General features: G+C 33.7%; 4 protein-coding genes across 7 annotated transcripts; all 4 read right to left on the bottom strand.

Annotated features, from left to right (window-relative positions):
* Nucleotides 1-323: 323 nt before the first annotated feature.
* On the bottom strand, nucleotides 324-6,653 carry LOC116348507 (folliculin-interacting protein 2). Of its 2 annotated transcripts, none has more exons than XM_031779527.1 (7): nucleotides 5,926-6,653; nucleotides 4,573-4,861; nucleotides 3,641-4,510; nucleotides 3,186-3,370; nucleotides 1,040-3,119; nucleotides 849-976; nucleotides 324-783 (listed from the first exon to the last, which is right to left on the bottom strand). In XM_031779527.1, exons 1-7 carry the CDS (start codon nucleotides 6,006-6,008, stop codon nucleotides 438-440), a joined length of 3,981 nt encoding a protein of 1,326 aa, XP_031635387.1. In that variant the 5' UTR covers nucleotides 6,009-6,653; the 3' UTR covers nucleotides 324-437. The 2 variants fall into 2 exon arrangements, with proteins under 2 accessions (XP_031635387.1, XP_031635388.1); XM_031779528.1 differs by lacking the exon at nucleotides 5,926-6,653 and adding an exon at nucleotides 5,044-5,147.
* Nucleotides 6,654-12,700: 6,047 nt separating this feature from the next.
* Nucleotides 12,701-14,368, bottom strand: LOC116348494. The gene is made up of 2 exons (XM_031779516.1): nucleotides 14,304-14,368; nucleotides 12,701-14,055 (listed from the first exon to the last, which is right to left on the bottom strand). Exon 2 carries the CDS (start codon nucleotides 13,916-13,918, stop codon nucleotides 12,701-12,703), a length of 1,218 nt encoding a protein of 405 aa, XP_031635376.1. The 5' UTR covers nucleotides 13,919-14,055; nucleotides 14,304-14,368.
* A 356-nt stretch (nucleotides 14,369-14,724) lies between these two features.
* Nucleotides 14,725-16,656, bottom strand: LOC116348505. Of its 3 annotated transcripts, XM_031779526.1 has the most exons (3): nucleotides 16,566-16,656; nucleotides 15,199-16,281; nucleotides 14,725-15,111 (listed from the first exon to the last, which is right to left on the bottom strand). In XM_031779526.1, exons 2-3 carry the CDS (start codon nucleotides 16,261-16,263, stop codon nucleotides 14,836-14,838), a joined length of 1,341 nt encoding a protein of 446 aa, XP_031635386.1. In that variant the 5' UTR covers nucleotides 16,264-16,281; nucleotides 16,566-16,656; the 3' UTR covers nucleotides 14,725-14,835. The 3 variants fall into 3 exon arrangements, with proteins under 3 accessions (XP_031635386.1, XP_031635384.1, XP_031635385.1); XM_031779524.1 differs by having other exon boundaries at nucleotides 14,725-16,281; XM_031779525.1 differs by lacking the exon at nucleotides 16,566-16,656 and adding an exon at nucleotides 16,364-16,466 and having other exon boundaries at nucleotides 14,725-16,281.
* Nucleotides 16,657-17,499: 843 nt separating this feature from the next.
* Nucleotides 17,500-19,026, bottom strand: LOC116348520. Its single transcript, XM_031779546.1, has 2 exons — nucleotides 17,972-19,026; nucleotides 17,500-17,854 (listed from the first exon to the last, which is right to left on the bottom strand). The coding sequence occupies exons 1-2, from the start codon at nucleotides 18,927-18,929 to the stop codon at nucleotides 17,541-17,543; spliced, it is 1,272 nt and encodes a 423-aa protein (XP_031635406.1). The 5' UTR covers nucleotides 18,930-19,026; the 3' UTR covers nucleotides 17,500-17,540.
* Nucleotides 19,027-24,434: the final 5,408 nt, after the last annotated feature.

Here is a 24,434-nt window from a genome sequence, read left to right as displayed (position 1 = left end):
GAGTTTTTACAATTTGAAGAAAAAAATATTAAGGAAAACTCCTTTAATGCTGCAGCTGATACATTGACACACCGAAGAAAATATCGATGCCGTACCGTTGAAAAAGTACACTTTGTAGTAAGTGATTTTATACCGTTACTTTTTTTCCAAACTTAATACGCCAAAGTACCAATACTCAATTTTACCTATGTATTCATAGCCGCTTTAAAAAAAAACCTCATCAATTCATACATCCAAATCGATAGTCCATCCAAAATAATAGTCACTGACTTTTTAAATATTTATCACATATTTACAACGATTTATTTACATTGTATCGAAATAAAAGTTCAAGACATACACAAAATCAATGTTCGAAAATGTAAAATAAAATGAAGAAATGAGTATTGTTTGCGAACCAATTTCATCACAGTGATTGTTGCCAAACGTGTGTGCTGCTATCTGAAGCTGATGCCGTATTTTTTCGTAACCTGTGGCGAATGTATTGAAGCAACCGAAAGCAATAACGGTACATCATTTGCGGATAAATTTAATGCAGTTGTAACGGTGTTCAGCGAACAAAATTCGGTGGCCAATAGAAAAGCGGCCAATGTTTCCGATTGTAGGTAAATTTCTTTGAGTTTTGACTCCAAAAATGACATACATTGGTATGCGGATGTGCCCGCCAACCACATAGCATGAACAGTTTCGAGCATATTCGATACTAGCTGTGACATACCGATCGGCTCTCCAGGGCTTTTGGATGACAATGCACACGTTTGTGATGATACCAATTGAACGTCCCTGCCAAAGAGAAAAGTGGCCGTAAATTTAAATAGTCCAAAATAAAAAATTTCTTTTTTTTTTACCATTTATCAATATTGGCAATGATTGCAACGTTTTCCATGCGCATTTGTTCGAATGTGGCACAATGTGATGCAAGTGTTAGGTTTTGTTTCAAAATTGGCTCCCACTTGGTTTGAGGCGATGTGATACCCTGTGGAAAAATGCATGTAAAATTATAAACGAAAAATTGGATAAAATTCGTGCAAACACTCACTTGTAATACCATATCTGGAATGAAATGATCGGTGATGCCAACGAATAGCGACGGCACATAGCCCGGTCGTATCCGGCCGCAATTTTTGCTATCGCTTAGAATGTCCGTTTTTGGAATTGGCAATGTGATTAGCTTAAGCCTTTTGGAATTATTTACTTTTTTCGAACGTTCACCGCCGTTATCATTCTCATCGTTAATCTCAACATTTTCTCGTTTAACAGCAATTTCTCGATTCTCGTTCGTCTGCACCTCAGTCTCATTCAATGTGCTTTCATTTTCGATAACCGTTCTGAGTTTTGTTGGTTTTGTAATTGGAACCGGATAGACGGTGTCATCATTGGAAAATTCCAATTCGGTGGCATTGGATGGTGTTTGAAACATACGGAATGTATTGGCGCAACATTCACATTGCTCTTCATCGTTTTGTTCATCATGTTCATCTTGCGGTGCAAGCATTGGTAGAAAACTAGTCGAACTGGCACCAGTTTCTTGCTCTAGTTTTAAACCTTTTTCGAAAAAATCGTAATTGGTAATGTCTAAGTTTTTATTCTTCATATAATTGGTGACGATCTGTGGATATTGCTCAAAATTAAATTTCACTCCGGAATGTTTTTTGTGCGTACAACGTTTTTTCGGTGTACTATTCTCTTTGACTTTGGATGTGGCCGTGCTGCCACTTTGCTCGTTGGATGGTCGTTTGATAGGTAATTGTGTGCTTAATTCAGATTGGATGTCCAGTCGAACGGGCGATGCTAATGACGGTGACGGTACGGCATTACTTTCGATTCGATCATTACTCAGCGCTGGCGATGGTGGCGGCGTTTTTAGCACTTCGTCGCCCAAGACAAAAACCACACTACCACCCGGTTTCAATGTCTGTTCATTATCTACACTCGATTGTTGGCTTAATTTCACTTTCTGCAGCAACGATGCAATCAACTCCAGCTTATTATTATTTTCAACATTTTGAATGTCACTGGATTTTATTTCAAACACAGTCTTGGATTTTCGTAAGTGATTCGTGGTATTTTGCTTGCTTTTGACACTTTGCGACCGCTTAAGGTCGGTGTTTTTTATTTGGACAACATTATCAATGTTGTCAATGCCCGGCCTCCATTTTTCAATAACGATACCCTCTTTGACTGTATCGATACTCCATCGCATACGTTTCGATCTATTTCCATTCGAATCAATACTATTTGGTATGATTTGTTTTGAATTGATTTCCTCTTCATTTGTTATGTCGATTTTTTTCAATATGAAATCAATCGCCTCCGACGCCGTTTCGTACTCAAATCGATCATTGTTCGGACTAGTTACCATGAGTCGAATGGTACTATTTGGTGAACCATTTTTATTGAGGTATCCATTTTTTATATCACTCTCTAAATTATTCAATCGGCGATCATCATAATTCGATTCAGACTGTGTTCGTATAACATTTGCCGTCAGTGGATGTTCATAACCAACGGTTGCTATATTTTTTAAACAAGTTTTACTCCTTGATAGACCTTTTGATTGACTATCTTTCGTCTCTGGGTACATCGATTCAATGCGAGCACTCGACAATTCAACATGACTACCCTCCACCTCAATGTGACCTTGCTTTATTTCCGTGTAAATTTCTGGCCGTCCACTGACCTTTTCTGTTCCTCTTTCAACAGGTTTTTCTTTCACCTCCAGGCTAACATTTGAAACGGATGATTTTTTTCGTTTACCTTTGATAATTTCTTCGATTTCAATTTTATCCAACATTTTGGTGCTTTCAACTCTTTGTATATCACCGCATCGCATAAAGTACGTGAGTACGCTAAGCACTTTATTTATAGTAACTGTATGGGCTCCACATACAATTGTCTTTGCCAATCGTGATGGATTCCCAATTGAACCGTATAAATCACCAAGTTGAGCCCAGAGAACATTGTACGGATGGAATTTTGATATTTCAGACATTTTCGCTTGATTTTGATTGATTGCTATCACTGGATCGTTGTTCATGGAAGCATTTACGATTGGTGCTATTGTTGCCACCCAACCCAAATGATTGGTCAGTATTGCCGTCAGCAATGTGCTCACGAAACTAAAGAAAAACGATACAAAAAGATTAGACGAATATATTCACAATTTGGAAATGATTGAAACATACAAATTTGTATCTTTGGTATCGGCAGTGTTCAAAAGCCAACATAATTCGGTCATAAAATGTTTGGCCAAATATTTTGGTCGATCCGAATGGGTGTTGTTCAGTGAAAACCATATCGGTTCTAATCGGGGCGCTGTAAATAAATCGGTTATCCAAGTTGTCGTTGCCAACCAAGCGTGTAACATTAACTGCAGAGGAGAAAAAAAATATGCTGGTGAAAAAATGTTGAGAAAATTGACAGGGATCGACCTGGTACGAAATACTAGAGACAAGACAAGACACAGAGCTGTTATAGGTTGTAATCGGGTGCGACACTCGAAAAATTATATATATGGCATTAGTGTCGGTCATATGATATGACTCATAACTGGTACCCGCTCGTCTCTGTTACCAATAACAGATCTGCCAAAGAATATGGTACCCATCATTCAATCGTTCTTCAAAATCCCCCAAATTACCTGATGAAATTTCTTTTGATTAATGTACGCTGATTCAGCGGCTGCCCTGAGTCTGCACAGCATCGACTCAAGCAGTACAATATGTTCAGAGCAAAATAATTGCATTTCATTTTCGGCCGATTCGCTGAATCGAATGCAAACGGCCAGTCCAATTTTTGAGCGTCGTTGTGCGTTTCTCGCCTGTAACGAACAACTGGAAAAATGAATATGTGGCGGTTTCAAACTTTCCTTTCCGCTATTTTTCCGGCGTCGTATCATTTCCGGATTGCTTTTACTTTCACATTGATCACTATGCCGGCGCACCATAGACCCAGGAACACTGCAAATCGAACGGTCATCACGATTCTCATCGATATAACCGATAAAATCATTTCGTGAAAAATTGTTCTCAAACGACGTGGACATATTTCGTTGAATACGACGCTGTAAACAACCATCACTACTACGTCCATTTATTGCAGCATCCACCAATATAGCCGAGTCGATGCTTAACTTCCGGCTCGTCATATTTGGATCGGTACTAAATATGGATACAACACTGCCATGGTCCGATCGAGAACTCGACAAATCATTACCCGAAAAACCCGAGTCACAGCCACTAAAACTGCTTCGATCAAACGATGACGGTACATTCAATGGAATCGATGTGTTTGATTCCTTCTTTTCAATCGATTTGTCTGTCATACACAATGACAGCGACAATGAAATCGAATTTGTTGAATTTCCATTGGCATTTGTATCACGGTGCGTGCTTTCATTGGGTTTCACATCATTCGTGGATCTTCCTCGACAAAAACTCGTTTTTGAATGTAGCGGAGAGAGAAACACTTGCGAGCACAGAATTCGAGTCGGGTCACGAAGCCAATGCACCTTCAATGAAAATAAATTATATGTTACTATTTTTTAGCACTCGATTTGGACAATGTTTTTACCTTTAGTGATGTGCCTTTGAATGACATCGCTACCGATCCAAAAACCATTTCGCCGATATTCGTACTCTCGCCCATTGTATGATCGTATTTGTATCCATAACCATTGCAGATTTCAATAAATGACTCGGATTTGTCATTTGTTGTCTTTCCATTTTTATCGTTGTTTGTTTGATTCACCGGTATACTGACTTTTTGCACGGCACCCGAATCGAATAATAATCGTCGACCGCTCCAATCACACTCTCGAAACAACAGCACTCGCACTTGGTCGTCGGAAAATGGAAATAAACTGTTGAAGAGAAAAACAAAAATTTAACGATAAAAATAAAAGCTGACTTTTTCACACGAAAAATAATAAAATAAAGTTTTTTTCCACACAAATAATGTTGATCGTTCATTGGCATTTCGAAGCAGAATGTGAACAGAGCGCTTGATATAAATAAAAATAAACATTAAGTTCTGTTCACATACCTTTCATTCATTTGACATTAAATAAAAATTGATCGATTTCGTTTGTTCAATGAATCAATTCTTATACAGAGTGCAAATTGATAGCGAATAAAAACAATTTGCCTGCAAATCGAAGAATTCGATCAAAACAAGCAGGCAACGCAAATATACGAAGTGACGACTCGTGTTCATTCAAAAATATCGGTTTGCGTCTCTTTTTTCTTACAATAGCAGTCGAGTCGTAACCGTGTAGTCGGTCCGCACACATGTAACGATGCTGATTGCGCACTCTTTTCATTATATATGTGTCATTTGTAGCTGTGTGAGATTATTTGTGAGTTGTACGTATGTTTCTAAAAATGAAATTGCTGTCACTTTCGCATGCATAACTCAATAGATAAGTCGAAAAAAAAAATCAAATAAATGCGGATACATCTTAATCACAAAACGACCGTCAATTGTATTGTACAAGGAGACAGGCATGTCACACTCTCCAGAGTGAGATGGGAAGAAAGAAAATAATAGGCGTATAGAAAAAGAGAGAGTGTGAGCCAGAGCGAAAGACAGAACGAAAGATAGAAACCGAGAGAAGGAATGAACGATTGATAGTGGGAAAGAAGTAGAAGATAGAGAGAGGAGCAGAGAGAAAGAGAGATCAATATCACGAGCGAGATATATAGAAAGATAGTGAGATCGATGAAAAAAAAAAAATTGCGTTACACATGCAGAAATGCAGTTTTGATGTCATTTGTGAACGTCACAACTCACAACGACGTCAAATTCATCTTAATATAGTGACTAAAGAGTGCAGGTCAAACATGAACACAAATGTTATGTCGATTGAGAAAAATGTCTCGGAAATGTTCCGAATGAAAGTGCATCATTCATAATACAATTAGTTACCTTTCATTTGAATTTTTATTCTTTGAAAAACGGTCTCCACTTTTGCGTTTACTTGATTGAAATATTTTATTAAATAATGCCATTTTTTTGATACGAAATCTTTCTCCATTCACTTTACTTTTTTCTGTCTATTTATTTTGTGTTATTTTATTTAGTTCATCTCAATCAGCGTAAAATTTTCCGTAAATCGCTTCAATTATCATCGATTTAAGAAGAAAAAAACAGAATTATTTGCGGGCAATCGTGTATTTTAGATTGCTTCGATGGATTTATGTTGCTGTTGATTGAAACACTTAATTGAATGACGACTCGTCACTCTTATACTAATAGAGTAAATAAATAAACTATGTCTACTCATTTTTGGTCAATTTAGTGTGATGTTTGATTTACTTGATTTCTTCAATTTACACATTTACACAAACAATATTACGTTCACATTATATAGAATCATTTTCAAAATTGTGTTCGTTTTTGCACTAAAAACTCCATTGTGATGTATTTTTGCACCGATAAAAGTTGAATCACAAAAATTCGATGCGATACCATGATCATTATTTTTCTATTTCTCGCCTTCAAAACGACATTATTGTTCAAAAAAAAAAATGCGTTTGTTCGCGACAAAAACGATAAAAAATTGGTTCTATACTAAAAATAACAAGAAAACTCAAACTTTTACACTCAAAATGGAACGTATTTTCTAATTTTCATATGATCTGCACTTTTTTCTTTAACTTTATTTTTCTCAATGAAGAGAGCGAGAAAAAAAAACTATGCACTAATAGACACAAATGATGATATGATTATTGCATGTCGTGCACTGAGTATCAAACGACACAACAACGAGATACGTGAATTTTCGTGCAAACACACACGTTCACATATACACAGACGCTACATTTGAGTGGTATTCGAAAGTCACGTGTTCGATTGAGGCAAAGCGAAAAAAAATCTTTTTTTTTTTATATATAGACCAGTTGTAGAAGACAAAGCGAGACGCACTGAACACACTATTCAGTGGCAGTGAATGAGATGGCGCACAAAGAACAAAACGGACGAGAGAAAAAAAGTAAAGAAAAAAAAAACAAATCAAGTCATATGACTTGATTTCACAATAACGCCGCTTTATACGTATAACAAATATAAATAAAACTGTTTACAGACCCGAAGTGTACGATGAGAGAAGTACCAACAACACACACACAGATCTTGTGGTGGTGTATGTACGCAAACGCACGAAGATCGCATCGGGTATATGTTCATTGCCTCGAGATAAATGTATGTAGACACTTCGTTCGGCTGCGATTCGGTGTTTCTATCTTTTTTTTTTTGCTTGAATTTTTATTATGTTTACTGGATTTGGTGAGACTGCACTCTGGTGTGGATGCGTTTGGCGCGCATATCAATGTTTATGCACAGCTGTCCCAATTTTCGACATAAATTCAGTTGTTGTTCTCTTTGATTTTGTCTATCGCCTGAGTTTATGTGATTCTTTTGATTCACATGCTAATTTTGAGCGCCCGAGACTACGCCTTTTTTAAATTCAGGGATAATCGCTTTCAATTTTCAAGTTATTTTTAATGAATAAAAGATTAACTTATTAAATTCGTAAAGATTTATTAAATGTTCCATAAAATTTGACATTGAAATTTTGTTGATAACTTTTTTTTAGTAATATAACACAGTAAATATGGCACATCTCGTGAATTTTACGTTATTCAATTCAATAGATTTACATTGTAAAAGGAAACATTTCAACTGTAGAAAAATGTCAATTGAAAATATCAAATATTTTTGATTTAACGTAAAACTAATTTAAATTTAAAAAAAAATTCTTTGATAGTTCAAAATTGTGTAACTCATACTCATAATATCCAATTGTATGACGTGTCTCGTTTCATCTCGATCAATTTGAAGTCCATCTGTTTCATTGCCCGTTTTGTTGCTAAATACACATCTTCTCTGACGTAGATTGTGATTTTGCACGCTCCAACTAATTTCTCACGCTCTTTATTCAATACCAATAAGTCGAGAGTTCTAGCGTGTACCAGAAAATTTGCATCTCGAAAATATTCCACTTTAATTTTGTTCACTTTCTCTGCATGGCGAACGAATAATAAAATTTCATTAAAACTGGCCAATGCAAAATGAATGCGTTTCAAATTCAAAAGGATATATGGAAGTGATTTTAGATCAGTAATAAAACAACTTTCTTGGACACGTAACTCTTCCAACTTTCTCAAAGTACCAACATTGACAAAATTTGTGTCCAATTCGACATTAAATTTCGCCAAACCTTTTACTGAAGCCAATTGATCGATATATTCTTGACAAATCCGAGATCCGTAATGAAAATGTATATGTAGTTTCTTATAAAATCCAGACGAGTAGAGCTCATTTAGTAAACGGCAAAATAAGTGGAATTTAACATTGCCATCATTAGTAATCTCCAATGTGTCAAATTTGATGTTTGACTTTTTGAACAACTCTCTATTTGACCAGAAAAGTTCCATGTCGACAGAAAACTTCTTAATTGTTGTGTTTAGCTCAAATAATGTTTTTAATGCTGGAATTTCCTTCGAAATAGAACGTTTCAATTCAAAATGCTCCAATGCTGGGTAAATTCTATGTGTCCATTGGTCTTCGTTTGGTTGTCGGTCCAAAGATAAATATTTAATATTTGAGGAGCAAACAGCAATCAATTCGCCCAATACATTTTCATTTTCCTTCTTATAGCGACAACCATTTAATATTAAACTTTCAGCTTTAGACAGAATTTCTTTCATTTCGGTAGACACAGCCATTGTTAAACGACCAAGAAGATCAACAATTTTGATTCTTTTAATTGATGTTGAATTTTTCAATGCAGCTACAAACTTCATCATATGATTCTCAGCATCATTGTTAAGGTATACGTTTTGGAGGAAATCGATAAAACAATCTATCTTGATACTGTTAAGGTAAAAACAATATGAGTCCAGGCATGAGTAGAATTCTGCTTCTGCGGCTCCATAGTTTAGTTGAAAACAATGACCGGCGATTCGTTGCATTCGTTTACATGTTTGCCCCATAGCTGTCAAATCCTTCAACGATAAATAGTCGAATACTTCCTCGAAACAATCGATGTTAAGTTTGAAAATATCAGCCAATTGTTGCTCACCGTTCACAGCAGCTGGATTATTGTCTTCATCGTTTGATTTCATTTTTTTGGCACTTGGTCCACTTTGATCGGCGTTTTGTATTTGGTTCATTTTGTCTCCGTTTTGATCTATTGATTACAAAAAAACAAAGAATGCTCATTTAAAATTCGAAATCATTTTTAATGAATAAAAATCAGTGAAAAAACCACAATATTGACATTTTGTGCTATGGTGTATCTCTATCGACTCTGTCTGTTGAGTGTATTTCACAATATAATGTATTAGTACGGAAAGCTTGTGAAACAAGTTTTATTCTACTCCACATTGTTAACCATAATATCACACAATATTCAAGAAGTGTAGTTTCTATCATTGATGATAGAACAAAACACAAAATCTTACCTTAAATTTAATGTAGAATAATTAAACCAGAAAATACAATGCAATTCTGTTGAGCTTTTCTCTTCAAATGACAACTGAGTCATTTTCTTGATAAGCAAATAGACACTTCATTGAATCAAGAAGTGCTTTCCAATGAACTGATAAGAAATAAATACAAATTCAAATATTAAGTAAAGTGTGTACTCAACCATATGATCGTTTAAATTCATATTTCTTCTGTGGATATTCGTTCTTAAAAGCAATAAATTAAAGTGACAGTTTTGAACATTTAAATAATGAGATGAGATAAATTAAGAAGTCGTAAGATGGAATTTAAAGAGAGAATTTGTAAAGCAGATATGATATGTTGTGTTTAGCAGAGTTAAGTTTGAAGTGATTTTATTCATGAAAAGTATTGGTATTTATACAAATTTAGAATAATAGAAAATAGTACATATAGTGGGATTGACTTTATCAATATATGAATCATTAACATTCGTATTTCAAATTTAGTTTCATTTTTACTGCTTTGTATATACGTGCAAGCGAATATATTAACCTGTTTAAATCATTAACACTGTCCGTCTGTTTCATGGCCCATTTTGTTGCCAAATAGATTTCTTCCCTTACGTAGATCAGGATCTTGCATGCTCCAACTAATTTCTCACGCTCTTTATTCAACCCCAATAAATCGAGAATTTTACCTTTTCCATCGTAATGTGATCCACTTCGAAAAAGTTCCACTCTAATTTTGTTCACTTTCTTTGCGTGGCGAACGAATGGTAAAATGCTATCCGAACTATTAGTATATACAAAACGAATTCGTTTCAGTTGCGAGAGCATATGTGGAAGTGAGTGCAGTTCAGAAATAAACTGAGCGCGTAGTTCTTCCAAGTTTCTTAAAGTGCCAATTCTTAAAGTAATCGATTCTGAACACAATCCGACATGTTATTTCACCAATCTATTTACCGAAGCCAATTCATCGATGACTTCTTGACGACACCAAAAATCTTTTTTGAAATGCAATTTCCTATAAAATCCAGAGTCGTAGAGCTCATTCAGCAACCGGCAACATAAATGGAAGGAATCTACCTTGCCATCATAATCAATCGCCAATATTATAAATATTTAACATTTGTGCAAACAGCAATCAATGATGCCAATTCATCTCCATTTACATCGTAAAATTTACCATTTATTTTTACACTTTCCGCTTTACTTAAAATTTCTTTCATTTCGTTAATCAGAGGTATTCTTGTATGAAAATAACAAATTTCGATTCCTTTCATTGATGTTGAATGTTTCAATGCAGCTACAAAATCTATTATATAATTCTCATCAGCTTCGGACTCATATTCAAGTTGTACGTTTTGAAGGAAATCGTTAAAACAATCTATCTTGATACTTTTAAGGAAAAAACAATTTAAATGAATAGTTTCTACGAATTCTGCTTGTGCGGCTCCATAGTTTAGTTGAAAACAATGACTGGCAATGCGTTGCATTCGTTTACATGTTTGAGCCAAGATTGCCAATTCCTTCAGCGATAAATAGTCGAAAGCTGCTTCGAAACAATCGATGTTAAGTTTAAAAATATCAGCCAATTGTTGTTCACCGTTCACAGCAACAACAGCCCGTTCATCTGGATTATTGTTTTCATCATTCGATTTCGTCCTCTTGGTACTTGTTCCACTTGGATCGGCGCTTTGTGTTTGGCTCATTTTATCTGCTTTGTAGGTCCGTTGATTACATGAGATAAAGGACATCCCTTTGGAAAGTCAAAAATATCCCAAATAGTACTCCGGCTTTTTGAACTTGATACGATATATTATAGTGTAACACAAGCAACGAAAAACTTTTACTCTTTGTGGTTCCAATTACTGATGTGATTTTTTTCCTTCTTTTTTTCTATGCTTTGACACTTCATTGAATGGAATTATTTTCCAGTGAAGTGACAACCACCAAGTACAAATAAAAATGTTAAGTAAAATATTTGATAACATGTTCGTTTAAATTCAGAAATTCAATTGCTTTACTTTATTGGGAACAGTTTTTCAAAAATAAAAATGCGCTCAGTTTTTATTAAATTTTTTAAAAAAGAAATTAGGCAGAATCAAATGTAAATAAAGAGTCTTACAGGAGTAAGACGAACTTTTCCGCACGGTGGTAGATGCGTATTCTATTAAGCTATTTGAAAATAATATTTGTTCGATTTTTCAAGCCTTTCAAGCGGCGTTAAGTTTGTGGCCAAAAAGTGTGTTCGGCATCGAAATATTCTTTTATTTAATAGCAGAAGTACTCGGAAAAGATTTTTCACACTTCATGATGAACCCATTTGTACGACATTTGAAAGAATTCTATTTTCTATAAAACACTATAAAAAATATGTCTGACGTTAATTTTGCCATAAACATTATTTTTGAAACACTTTTCATACAAAAGTAAAACAAAATGGATTTTTGTATGGGAATCATACCTGTATGGTATCGTAAGCACGTGAAACTTTGCACAGGTTATTTTTTTCACAAAAAAAACCATTCGAAAAGTTTGGAGAAATTTCAACGAAAATTATGAGTACCTCCCATACAAAATATTCTTTTTTGAACCAAAAATTGAAAATTTTGTATGGGAGGTACTCCTAATTTTGATTAAAATCTCATCAAACTTTCAGAATGTTATTTTTTGTGCAAAGTTTCACGTCATTAAGGTGACGGCATGGCTCCCATACAAAAATGCAATTTTTTGGTGATTTTTTCGAGGAAACTGTATCAAAAAGTGATTGTATCTCAAAATTAACCTCGTGCCAAAAAAAACCCCCAATACATATTTTTGAGTGTTTAAGTCTACATTAAGTATGACTTTTGGACGAAAATTGGACTCTTTTCCATAGGTATCACTCCAGGCATGACAATTTTTTCCATCGACCAAAATCGCTCAAAATCTAATGATTTCTATTCCTCGGGACCCCCAATCATCCTGTACAGTCAGATTTTAAATAACTTTTCTGGGGGGTGAGATAATCGATGGACAAATTTTGCGTACGGCGGACAACGTACGACGTACGACGTGGAACAGACCCACACCAACCATGCTCAAAACGGCCTGATTCGGGTTCTCTGACCTCAGAAACGTCCAGAAAACATGTTTTTGAGGTTTCGTTAATTTTGACCCATTGCAATACTTCCCCTTTCACACTAGGTGTGTGCGGAAAAGTTAAAGGTACAAAATATACGTATTTTACAATGCAAGTCATAGCATTTTCACCAAAGTGTCCAATTGTACGATGTGTCTCGTTTCATTTCAATCAATTTGAAGTCCTTCTGTTTCATTGCCCATTTTGTTGCAAAGTACACTACTTCCTCGACGTAAATTGTAATTTTGTGTGCTCCAACCAATTTCTCACGCTCTTTATTTAACGCCAATAAATCGAGAATTTTATTCAATCCAAATAAACATTCCACTTTAATTTTGTTCACTTTCTTTGCATGGCAAATAAATGGTAAAATATCATCAGAACTGGCTTTTATGAAATAAAGGCGTTTCAGTTTCGAAAGCATATGTGGAATTAACTTCAGATCAGAAATAAAGTTAGTTGCAGTGCCTAGTTCTTCCAAGTTTCTTAAAGTACCTAAAAGTAAATGTGTCTTCAATTCGAAATGAAATTTCACCAAACCTTTTACTGAAGCCAATTGATTGATAAATGCTTGAGGAATCCGAAGTCCGGGATAAAGAAAATGCATATGTAGATTCTTATAAAATCCAGACGCGTAGAGATCATTTAGCAAACGGCAAAGTAATTTGAATTCATAAGTGTTAAATTCATCACACTCCTTTCCAAAACCAATCGACAATGTATCAAATTTGATGTTTGACTTTTTGAACAACTCTCTATTTGACCAGAAAAGTTCCATGTCGACAGAAAACTTCTTAATTGTTGTGTTTAGCTCAAAAAATGTTTTTAGGCCTGGTATTTCGTCCGAACGAGAACTTTTCAATTCAAAATGCTCCAATGCTGGGTAAATTCTATGTGTCCATTGGTCTTCGTTTGATTGTCGGATCAAATATAAATATTTAACATTTGAGTAGCAACCAGCAATCAATTCGCCCAATACATTTTCTTTCATATCGTAATGACAATCTATTGTTACACTTTCTGCTTTACACAGAATTCCTTTCATTTCGGTAGACACAGCCATTGTTAAATGACCAGAATAATCAAAAATGTTGATTATTTTAATTGATGTTGAATGTTTCAATGCAGTTACAAACTTTATCATATAATCCTCTTCATCATCAAGTAACCAAAGTCGTACGTTTTGAAGGAAATCGATAAAACAATCTATCTTGACCAAGTTAAGGATAAAAGACGGTAGGTATGGATAGAATTCTGCTTTTGCGGCTCCATAGTTTAGTTGAAAACAATGACCCGCTATTCGTTGCATTCTTTTACATGTTTGCCCCATAGCTGTTTGCCACATAGCTTAAGTTTGAAAATATCAGCCAATTGTTGTTCACCGTTCGCAGCAACGACAGCTCGTTCACCTTGATTATTGTCTTCATCAATTGGCTCTATTCCCTTAGTATTTTTATCGGTCATTTTGTTTGCTGTATCGGTCTATTGGTTAGATGAACCAAAGAATGTTCAATTAACACACTAAATCAAATTTAGTGAATAAAAATTAGCACAATGACCAAATTATTGACATCTTGTGTGATAGTATATTATCATTACATCGCTTCATTATAGCATGAATACGAAACAAGTTTTATTCTACCCTGCATTGTTAAATACAATATAATAATTCATGTAGTGTGATTCCCATCACTGACGCAACTAACAAGAACTAAACGCAAAATGCTTACCATCAAATCAAATGTAGAATTATTAAAACGATAAACGCAAATCAATTCTGATCTTTGTTCTCTTCTATTGACAACTGAGTTATTTTTCTGGTTATTTATTGTGACATTTCATTCCAATGAACTGACGTTTAATAAGTACAAATTCAAACATTAAGTAAAGTGTATATCCAACCACATAGTAATCGTATTTTTCAATTCATACTTTTTCTGTGTATATTTCCTCTTGAAAACAATAAATAATGTGAGAGTTTTGAACATTTAAATGAATAAGATGCGATAAACTATGAAATTGTAGGCCATCTTACCATTTAAAAATACAATTACCATAGCTTATAATATACATCAGTGATAAAATAACAGCTAGTGAAATTTATTTAAATTGATTTATTAGTATCATTATTTAAACTATAAAAAGGTCGATTTTAAATATATCAAACATTTTTGATTTAACAAAAAAATGACTCCATAAAACTAATTTTAAAAAAATATATAAGAATAAATCTTTGACAGTTAAAAATTGTGTGGCTCATACTCAATATTTCCAATCGTACGATGTGATTCGTTTCATTTCGATCAATTTGAAGTCCGTCTGTTTCATTGCCCATTTCGTTGCCAAATACACATCTTCGCTGACGTAGATCATGATTTTGCGCGCTCCAACTAATTTCTCACGCTTTTTATTCAACGTCATTAAATCGAGAATTTTATCAATCTGATCGAAATGTGATCCACTGCATAATTGTTCCACTTTAATTTTGTTCACTTTCTCTGCATGGCAAATAAATGGTAAAATGTCATCAGAACTGGCCTTTATGAAAAAAAAGCGTTTCAGGTTCGAGAGCATAAGCGGAAGTGACTTAAGATCTTCAAAAGAACAACTGTGGTATACACAAACCTCTTCCAAGTTTCTCAAAGCACCAACTTTGGCACTAAACATTTTAAATGCGGCTTGAAATTTCACCAGTCCTTTTACTGTAGCTAATTGATCGATAGTTCCTTGATTAGTCCCGAAGCTGTCGTCAAAATAAAGTTTCTTATAAAATCCAAACTCGTAGAGCTCATTTAGCAAACGGCAAAATAAATGAAAATCAACATTGCGCTCATGAATAATCTCCAATGTATCAAATTTGATGTTTGAATTTTTGAACAACTCTCTGTTTTGCCATAAGAGCTTAGCATCGACAGAAAATTGTTTAATTGTTGTGTTTAGCTCAAAGAATGTTATTAATGCTGGTGTTTCTTGACTACTCTTCAGATCCAATTCAAAATGTTCCAAAGCTTGATAGATACGGTGCATCCATTTGTATTCGTTTACTTGTGAAAGTTGTCCATCTAGTGATAAATATGTGATATTTGAGCAAGCGGTAGTCAATGCGTCCAATTCATTTTCATTTTCATCATAACCATATATTTTCACACTTTCGGCTTTACTGAGAAGTACTTGCATTTCGTTAATCCAATCCATCGTTAAACGACCATTAATTTCGAAACTTTTAATTGATCTTGATTGTTTCAATTCAGTTACAAAACCTATCATATGATTATGCGTAGCATTCTCAACTCCAGAGTTATCAAACTCATCTTCACCATCTTCGTCATCTCCGTAATTTGTAAGATATACGTTTTGTAAGAAATTGTTAAAACAATCTATCCTGACACCATCAAAGAAAACACCATCTTTCCAGAATTCAGCTTGTTCAGCTCCATAGTTTAGTTGAAAACAATGACCGGCAATTCGTTGCATTCGTTTACATGTTTGTCCCATAGCTGTAAAATCCTTCAGCGATAAATAGTCGAACACTTCTTCGAAACAATCGATGTTAAGTTTGAAAATATCAGCCAATTGTTGTTCACCGTTTACAGCAACAACAGCACGTTCAGCTGGATTATTGTCTTCATCATTTGATTTCATTTTTTTGGCACTTGGTCCACTTTGATCAGCATTTTGTTCTTGGTTCATGGTGTTTGTTTTCTCGACCTGTTAATTACATGAAAGAGAGAAATTTCATTTAAAACACACAGAAATATTATTAATCAATAAAAATCATTGAAAGAATTACAATATTGAAATCTTGTGTTATAGTGCAACGCAATCGACTCGGTTTACTATGTCACATTTTTTTCACAATAGTATTAATACAGAAAGCCTGTAACACATGTTTTATTCTACCGCGCAGTGCCACCCATAATAATAAACTTTATCAAAATAATATGGTTCCAATCACTGAATAAAAATAAGAAGAAACAAACGCAAAAGCTTACCTTAAATTTTATGTAGAATAATTAATACAATGCAATTCTCTATAATTTTTCTCTTCAAATGGCAAATGAGATATTTTTTTGATAAGGAATTTGACACTTCATTGAATCAAGAGTGCGTTCCAGTGAACTGACATTTATTAAGTACAAATTCAAATATCAAGTAAATTTTGTACTCAACCATATGACTATTTAAATTCATAATATGCTTATTAACCCTCTAATGCATTAATTTTTTTTCGACGTGAGAACTATTTTTCTATGATTACTTTGGTTTCAAATTCCTTAAAAAAATAATCGAAATTCAAAAAGTTGCATAGTTTAGTCAAAAAATGCTATTGACAAATTTGGAGAACAATCGAATCCATTGTTTAAACTGCTATAAAATTGCTATAAACGAAGAGAGAAATAATTTTTTTTGTCAAATTTCTGTTTTCGCGTACATTTGTGTTTATAATTAAACAACCGTGTTTTTTTCACTTGTCAAATGACCGGCAAATGAAAGCCTGAACCCTGCTGAAAATATTGTAATTCATAAATAGAATCATTTGTTTTTAATTATATATTTTAGACAATAATTTATACACCCTGCCTAAAGGCAGGGCTATGCACTAGAGGGTTAATTCATATTTCTTATGTGTACATTTCTTTTTGAAAGCAATAAATTAATGTACCAGTTTTGAATATTTAAATAAATGAGATGCGATAAATTATGAAATAGTAGTCCATCTTACCATTTAAGGAGAGAATAAAAGCAGATCCGATAAATTGTCAGTGTTAACACAATAAATATGACACAGCTACTGAATTTTATGTTATTCAACTCATTACATTTATTATATATGGATTTTTTCTCAATTTAAACTCTCGAAAATGTCGATTGGAAATATACAAAAAAAAAATGATATAAGAAAAAAAAACTCAATACAACTAATTTGATTCAGAAAAAGTAAAATGCAGAAAAAATCAAATAAAAACTTAAAAATCCCAATCGTACGATGTGATTCGTTTCATTTCGATCAATTTGAAGTCCGTCTGTTTCATTGCCCATTTCGTTAGCAAATATACATCTTCCGGGACGTAAATCGTGATCTTGCGTGCTCCAACTAATTTCTCACGCTCTTTATTCAATGCAAACAAATCAAGTACGTTGTCGTTTTCATCGAAATGTGATCCACTCAAAAGCTCTTCAACTCTAATTTTGTTCACTTTCTCTGCATGACGAATAAATGGTAAAATGTCATCCGAACTAGCATAATCAGAATGAACGCGTTTCAGATTTAAAAGAATACCTGGAAGTGATTTCAGACCAATAAGAAAACAACTTTGACGGATGCATAGTTCTTCCAGGTTTCTCAAAACACTAACATTGACATTTTTATCAAATTTGAGTCTAAATTTCACCAAACCTTTTACTGAAGCCAATTCATCGATCACTTCTTGATGCATCCAATATGGGCTATTAAAATGCAGTTTCTTATAAAATCCAGAATCGTAGAGCTCATTTAGCAAACGACAAAATAATTGGAATTCAACAATGCCATCACCGTCATCATAATTAATCGCCAATATATCAAATTTGATATTTGAATTTTTGAACAACTCTCTGATTGACCAAAATAGTGTCATATCGACCGAAAATTGCTTAATTGTGGTGTTTAGATCAAAGAATATTTTTATTTCTGGTATTTTTGCCCGAAAACCATAACTCAATTCAATATGTTCCAATGATGGGTAGATTCGATGCATCCATCGATGTCCCTTTCTCAGAGATAAATATTTAAGATTTGAGCAAGCAGTCAATGCGTCCAATTCATTTTCATTTTCATCATAACCGTGTATTCTTACGCTTTCAGCCTTACTTAGAACTTCTTTTATTTCATTAATCCGCGGCATTTTTGAACGAAAATCACTAATATCGATTTTTTTAAATGATGTTGAGTGTTTCAATTGAGTTATAAAATTTATCATACGATTATATCTAGCATTCTCGTCTTCCTTTCCGCCATACATAAAGTATACGTTTTGTAAGAATTTGTTAAAACAATCTATTTTGACACCGTTAAGGTCAAAACCACCTTTATTGAAATCTGCTTCTGCAGCTCCATAGTTTAGTTGAAAACAATGACCGGCTATGCGTTGCATTCGTTTACATGTTTGACCCATGGCTGCTAAATCCTTCAGCGATAAATAGTCAAACACTTCTTCGAAACAATCGATGTTGAGTTTAAAAATATCAGCCAATTGTTGTTCTCCGTTCACAGCAGCAACAGCACATTCAGCTGGACTATTTTCTTCATCATTCGATTTAATTTTGTTGACATTTGTTTCACTTTGATTAACGCTTTGTTGTTGTTGTTGGTTCATTGTATCTACTTTGTCCGTCTCTTGATTAAAGAAAGTTCGAAAGAACGCAAAATGCTTACCTTCTATATAATGTAGAAATTTTTTTGTTCTGTTTTATTTTTCCTCGTCAAATGACAACTGACTTAACTTTCTGATTATTTATTTTGACATTTCATTCCAATGTGTCAGTTCATTGTTAAGTACAAATTCAAATGTTAAGTAAAGTGTGTATTTAATAATATGATTGTTAAAATATTGAAACAAAAATTTTAAAGAAAAATTAACTGACTCTTATGTTAAATTTCTTATCCATATATTAAATTGAAAAAATGTTATAAATGATGTTCAATCGAATTTAGCGTCGTGTTGCTACTAGCGTCGGTTTCATTGAGACAAGTCTCCTTTGTATCTCTAACAATCCAAATTGGACTTCATTGCTTCTGTATTTCGAAAAGCATTGAAGCGATGACTGAAAAAAGAATCATTTTGGTTGATTTAGAAGCTCGTGGAACATTCATGACCTTATCCACTGATAAAATGTATTTTCCCTGGTCAAATTACGTCAAAAGTTCCAGTGAAGTATTAATTTTGGATTCTCTTCCTTCAATTTTAAGTTTTCTTAAAGTTGAGCGATTTTGATTGATAAAGTCCAAAAAATGGTCGTTGATTTCAAAATAGTCTTTGTCCAATGTAAATACCTCCAATTCGTCGAATGACGGTGGTAATTTCTCTGCAAGTTTGCATAAAATGATAATACCAAAGAAAATTCTTTCACATTTTCAAAGCAACACTTGACTAGAGCTGGGCACGAACATCAATGTCTGACTGTGATCGGTCGTTCGTGTGCGTTTTTTTCCTTTTTTGTGATCGGTCGTTCGTTCGTTGAAGTTATTAATGGTCGGTCGGTCGTTCGTAAAAATTGAAATGTTCGTTGTGTTCGTTCGTATGTGCGATCGAACACCGAACACTTGCGGACGTCCAGATGCTCGAAGCAAAACTGTAAAATCAGGTTTGTTAAATAATTTATAATTGGACAAATTTAAAGAAAAAAATATTTAAATAAATAAATTTTTAAATATTTTCTAATTCATATAAATTTTCTTTCTCAAGTGTTCAAAATATTAATTTTTTTTATTACGAAATGTTATGAAATTCATCTTTTATTTCATCATTGAAAATATGAGGTTATTTCAGGTATAGACTATATTTTAATTTCCTAAAATTCGTAATAAGAAAAGGAGCGAGTACGACGTTTCCCCCTTTGCTAAGCGAAATAAATCCGATATGCGGCGCTGATTTAAATGTCACTCTATGTCATTCCACAATGATACATTTTTTGGCTTGACAATATATAAGCTCTTCATTCAACATGCATAATTTTTGAACGGTCGAGTAAAAAAAAGAAACATATCATAAAATATTCTTCTTACGTTTATTTTAAATTTATTTGTTTAAAAATAACAATAATTTCAATTTTTTTTTCATAGATTGAACAAGAATCTAATGTAAAAAGTAATACCAATGCGACACCTACCGTTAAAATAGAAAAGGAAACTTATTTGGAATTGTAACATTTTGGTCCGCCATAACAGCATCTTCGTTTTGCTTCTCTGTGATTGGTCAAGTAAAACGAAGATGCTGTCATGGTGGACAAAAATGCTACAATGGATACCAACTAAGTTTCTTTTTGCATTTTTACGGTAGGTGTCGCATTGTCATTACTATTTACATTGGATTCTTATTTAATCGATGAAACATTTTTTGTTGAAATTATTGTAATTTATAAACAAATTAATTTTTTTATAAAAAAAAAATTTAATAAATTTTTTAATGAAAAATGTTAGAAAAATATTTTATGACATGTTTTTTTTTCAACGATTCAATAATTATGAATGTGTATGCATTTTAAATGAAGAGCTTATATATTGTCAAGCCAAAAAAGTATTATTGTGAAATGACAGAGTGACATTTACATCAGCGCCGTATATCGAATTAATTTCGCTTGGCATAGGGGGAAATATTTTGACAGATAGTACTCGATCCTTTAATATTTTGTTAGTGTTCAAATTAAGAACATAAATGAATATGAATTAGAAAATATTTGACATTTATTTAATTATTATTATTATTTGTAGAATATCAAAATATTTAACAGAGAATTGCAAACTCGACTTGACAATTTTTGCGCCGAACATCCGGACGTCCGGGCGTGTTCGGTGTTCGATCGCACATACGAACGAACACAACGAACATTTCAATTTTTACGAACGACCGACCGATCATTAATGATTTCAACGAACGAACGACCGACCACAAAAACATATTTTTTCAATGTACGAACGAACGACCGACTGTTTGTGCCCAGCTCTGCACTTGACATCGTCCATAGCAATAAAATAATTTGCAGATCGAACATTGAATACTTTTAGACTTGGCATACATGTATGCAGAAAATTAAGTTTTTGGTCGCTGCTTTGCCGAACAATTTCAAACTATATAATTGTCGATTTGATTTACAAATGTCGTCGGTGATCGATGAGGTTTTCGACCGACGCATTTGATGTTACAGGTTTTCATAACCTTTAATGACGCAATCCACGCAAAAATTTCATTGAACTCATCACGTCAAATATCTGAATGTCACCACGGATAGTATCTATTTTTCTGTTTCTCATTTTATAGACGTTGGTGATATCAAATTTCTTGTTTATGTCGTTTCTTTTCAATGTCAACGGCCCGCTTATAGCACCCATTGATTAAATCGTTGATATTCAAATATTTGAAAATTTCCTCCAGACAATAGTCGCCTAAATACGTTATGTTGGGGGGTTGATTTAAACTCTTCGCCGTAAGCTTCTTCGTTGAATTGCCGGTGGATCGATGTCACATTGGTAAATTCTATTTTGCAGAGCATGTTGATTTTTTTTTTTTACTTTTTAAAGAATTGGTTTTTATCTCAGAAACCAGCCGATTACAATGGCAAAAGAATAAATTTGGTTATCAATTGTAGATATGATGTGAACTGGTTTTGTGGTGGATCCGGCCTGGTCGACAACTCCATGAAGTTCGTTATTTTTTCGATTTTCCCATCGGAAAAGCGGAAAAATCGATTGGTAGTCTTTTTCGTCGTACACACGTATCAAGTTGTGTACAACGCTGTATGTTGTACGCAGTAGATGCATACGCATCCACCAAATGAGCCCCTCTATGATAGGTTAGGAGGGGTCCGAGGAAAAAACTGATGATGCCAATCGCCAGAGCATAAAAAATTATCCAAGGTTGATACACCCTTTGGGAATATTCGAGCTCCAAAGACGAAGAATCGAGGTAGAAAGAAAAAAAACTACCTCATCGCGTATTTTTTTCATACAAAATGCACTACGGGTCAATCTGACCCAGACACACGGGATTAAGTTGTAAACACAACACACGGGTCTAAGGTTAAGCAGTTTTCTGTCAACTTGGTACTTTTCTGGTCAAACAGAGAGTTGTTCAAAAAGTCAAACATCAATTTGATACATTGGAGATTATTCATGATCGCAATATTGAATTTCATTTATTTTGCCGTTTGCTAAACGAGCTCTACGAGTCTGGGTTTTATAAGAAACTTTTTTTTGACGGCAGCTCCATCAGGATTCATCAAGTAATTATCGATTAATTGGCTTCAGTAGAAGGACTGGTGAATTTTCGTGCCACATTGGATGCAAATGGTGTTAAAGTTGGTGCTTTGAGGAACTTGGAAGAGTTTTGCGTATACCACAGTTGTTCTATTGTAGATCTTAAGTCACTTCCGCTTATGCTCTCGAACCTGAAACGCTTTTTTTTTTCATAAAAGCCAGTTCTGATGACATTTTACCATTTATTTGCCATGCAGAGAAAGTGAACAAAATTAAAATGGAACAATTATGCAGTGGATCACATTTCCATCAGATTGATAAAATTCTCGATTTAACGGCGTTGAGTAAAGAGCGTGAGAAATTAGTTGGAGTGCGAAAAATCATGATTTACGTCAGTGAAGATGTGTATTTGGCAACGAAATGGGAAATGAAACAGACGGTCTTCAAATTGATCGAAATGAAACGATTGACATCGTACGATTGGGAATATTAAGTATTAGTCACACAATTTTGAACTGTCAAAGATTTATTCTTACACATTTTTTTGTAAATTAGTTTTATGCCATCATTTTTTGTAAAATCAAAAATGTTTGATATTTTCAATCGACATTTTTCTAAGGTTTAAATTTTTCCTTTTACATAATAAATTCCAATGATTCGAATAGCATAAAATTCAGTAGCTGTGTCATATTTACTGTTTTATCACTGACAACTTATCGGATGTGCTTAAAAAGTGTCCTATTTGAATTGTAAGATGGACTACTATTCCATAATTTATCGCATTTTATTTATTTAAATGTTCAAAACTATCTTATCACATTAATTTATTGCTTTTAAGAAGAAATGTCCACAGAAAAAATAAATATGAATTCAAAATCATTTTATGAATTGAATCGATCGTGTGGTTGAGAACATACTCTACTATTTGAATTTGTGCTTATAAATTGCCTAACTTTCAACGAAATGTCAAACTGATTATCAGAAAAAGTGACTCATTCAGAGAGAAGAACTCAACAGCATTGTATTGTTTGCTGGTTTACATAATTGATGGTAAGCATTTTGCGTTTAGTTCTTTTTATTTTCATCAATGATTGAAACCACACTACTTGAATACTATACGTTCTAATACATAATGTAAATTATTGTGAAATACATGAAATATTACAGAGCCGACAGATCTCAACAGTGTGGTCCTTCTGCTGGTTTTTACTCGTATTCATAAAAAGTATTTCTGTAGCGATTTAATGAAGAGAATAATCGAGTTGAGGGTGATTTTGTTGATGTAAACGTAGAACAGTAATTGGCTGATACTTTCGGCATAAATGGTTTTACGATCAGAAATGGGAAAATGCTTGTCAAAACTGTAGAATGCTAGTTAAAGTAGAAAAGACTTTAAAATTCATTTTGATTTATTTGATTCTTACATTCTCTGAAAGATTACAATATAACGTGATCAATATTTTAATGTTTGTGTGCAGTAACTAAGTTAAAGACGTTCAAAGACAATCAGACAATTTGTTTTTCCATCAGGAGGGAAAAAGTCAGGATAACTTGTGCTCTTCCATCCTTCAAATGTGGAATATATTGGCGGATTTTCTAACCACAAATAAATAATTTTCAAACTTTTACATTTTGAAAGAATGGAGGTCGTTTCTTTTGTATCACTTAGAAACTTAGTCAAAGAATTCATGGTTTTACTCAGAGCTGTTAAATGTTTTAAGTTCAAGTCATTTGGGTAGTATAGTTTTGGCTTCAAAACAAGATGATCAATGTTGTCGTGTCGAAGGATAAAATTGAACAGGTGAATATCGTAATCAAATTCATTGATGCCGCTTACAATTACAGTTCGCAGCTGTGGCATTTCGAATGGAACATGCCGAATGTAGTCACCGGTCTCAATTTTGCTCTT

Source organism: Contarinia nasturtii, unplaced genomic scaffold, assembly GCF_009176525.2.
Source record: "Contarinia nasturtii isolate CC-2019 unplaced genomic scaffold, AAFC_CNas_1.1 Cnas_scaffold_2489, whole genome shotgun sequence".
Lineage (NCBI taxonomy): Eukaryota > Metazoa > Arthropoda > Insecta > Diptera > Cecidomyiidae > Contarinia > Contarinia nasturtii.
This window is presented reverse-complemented; position numbering and strand designations above follow the sequence as displayed.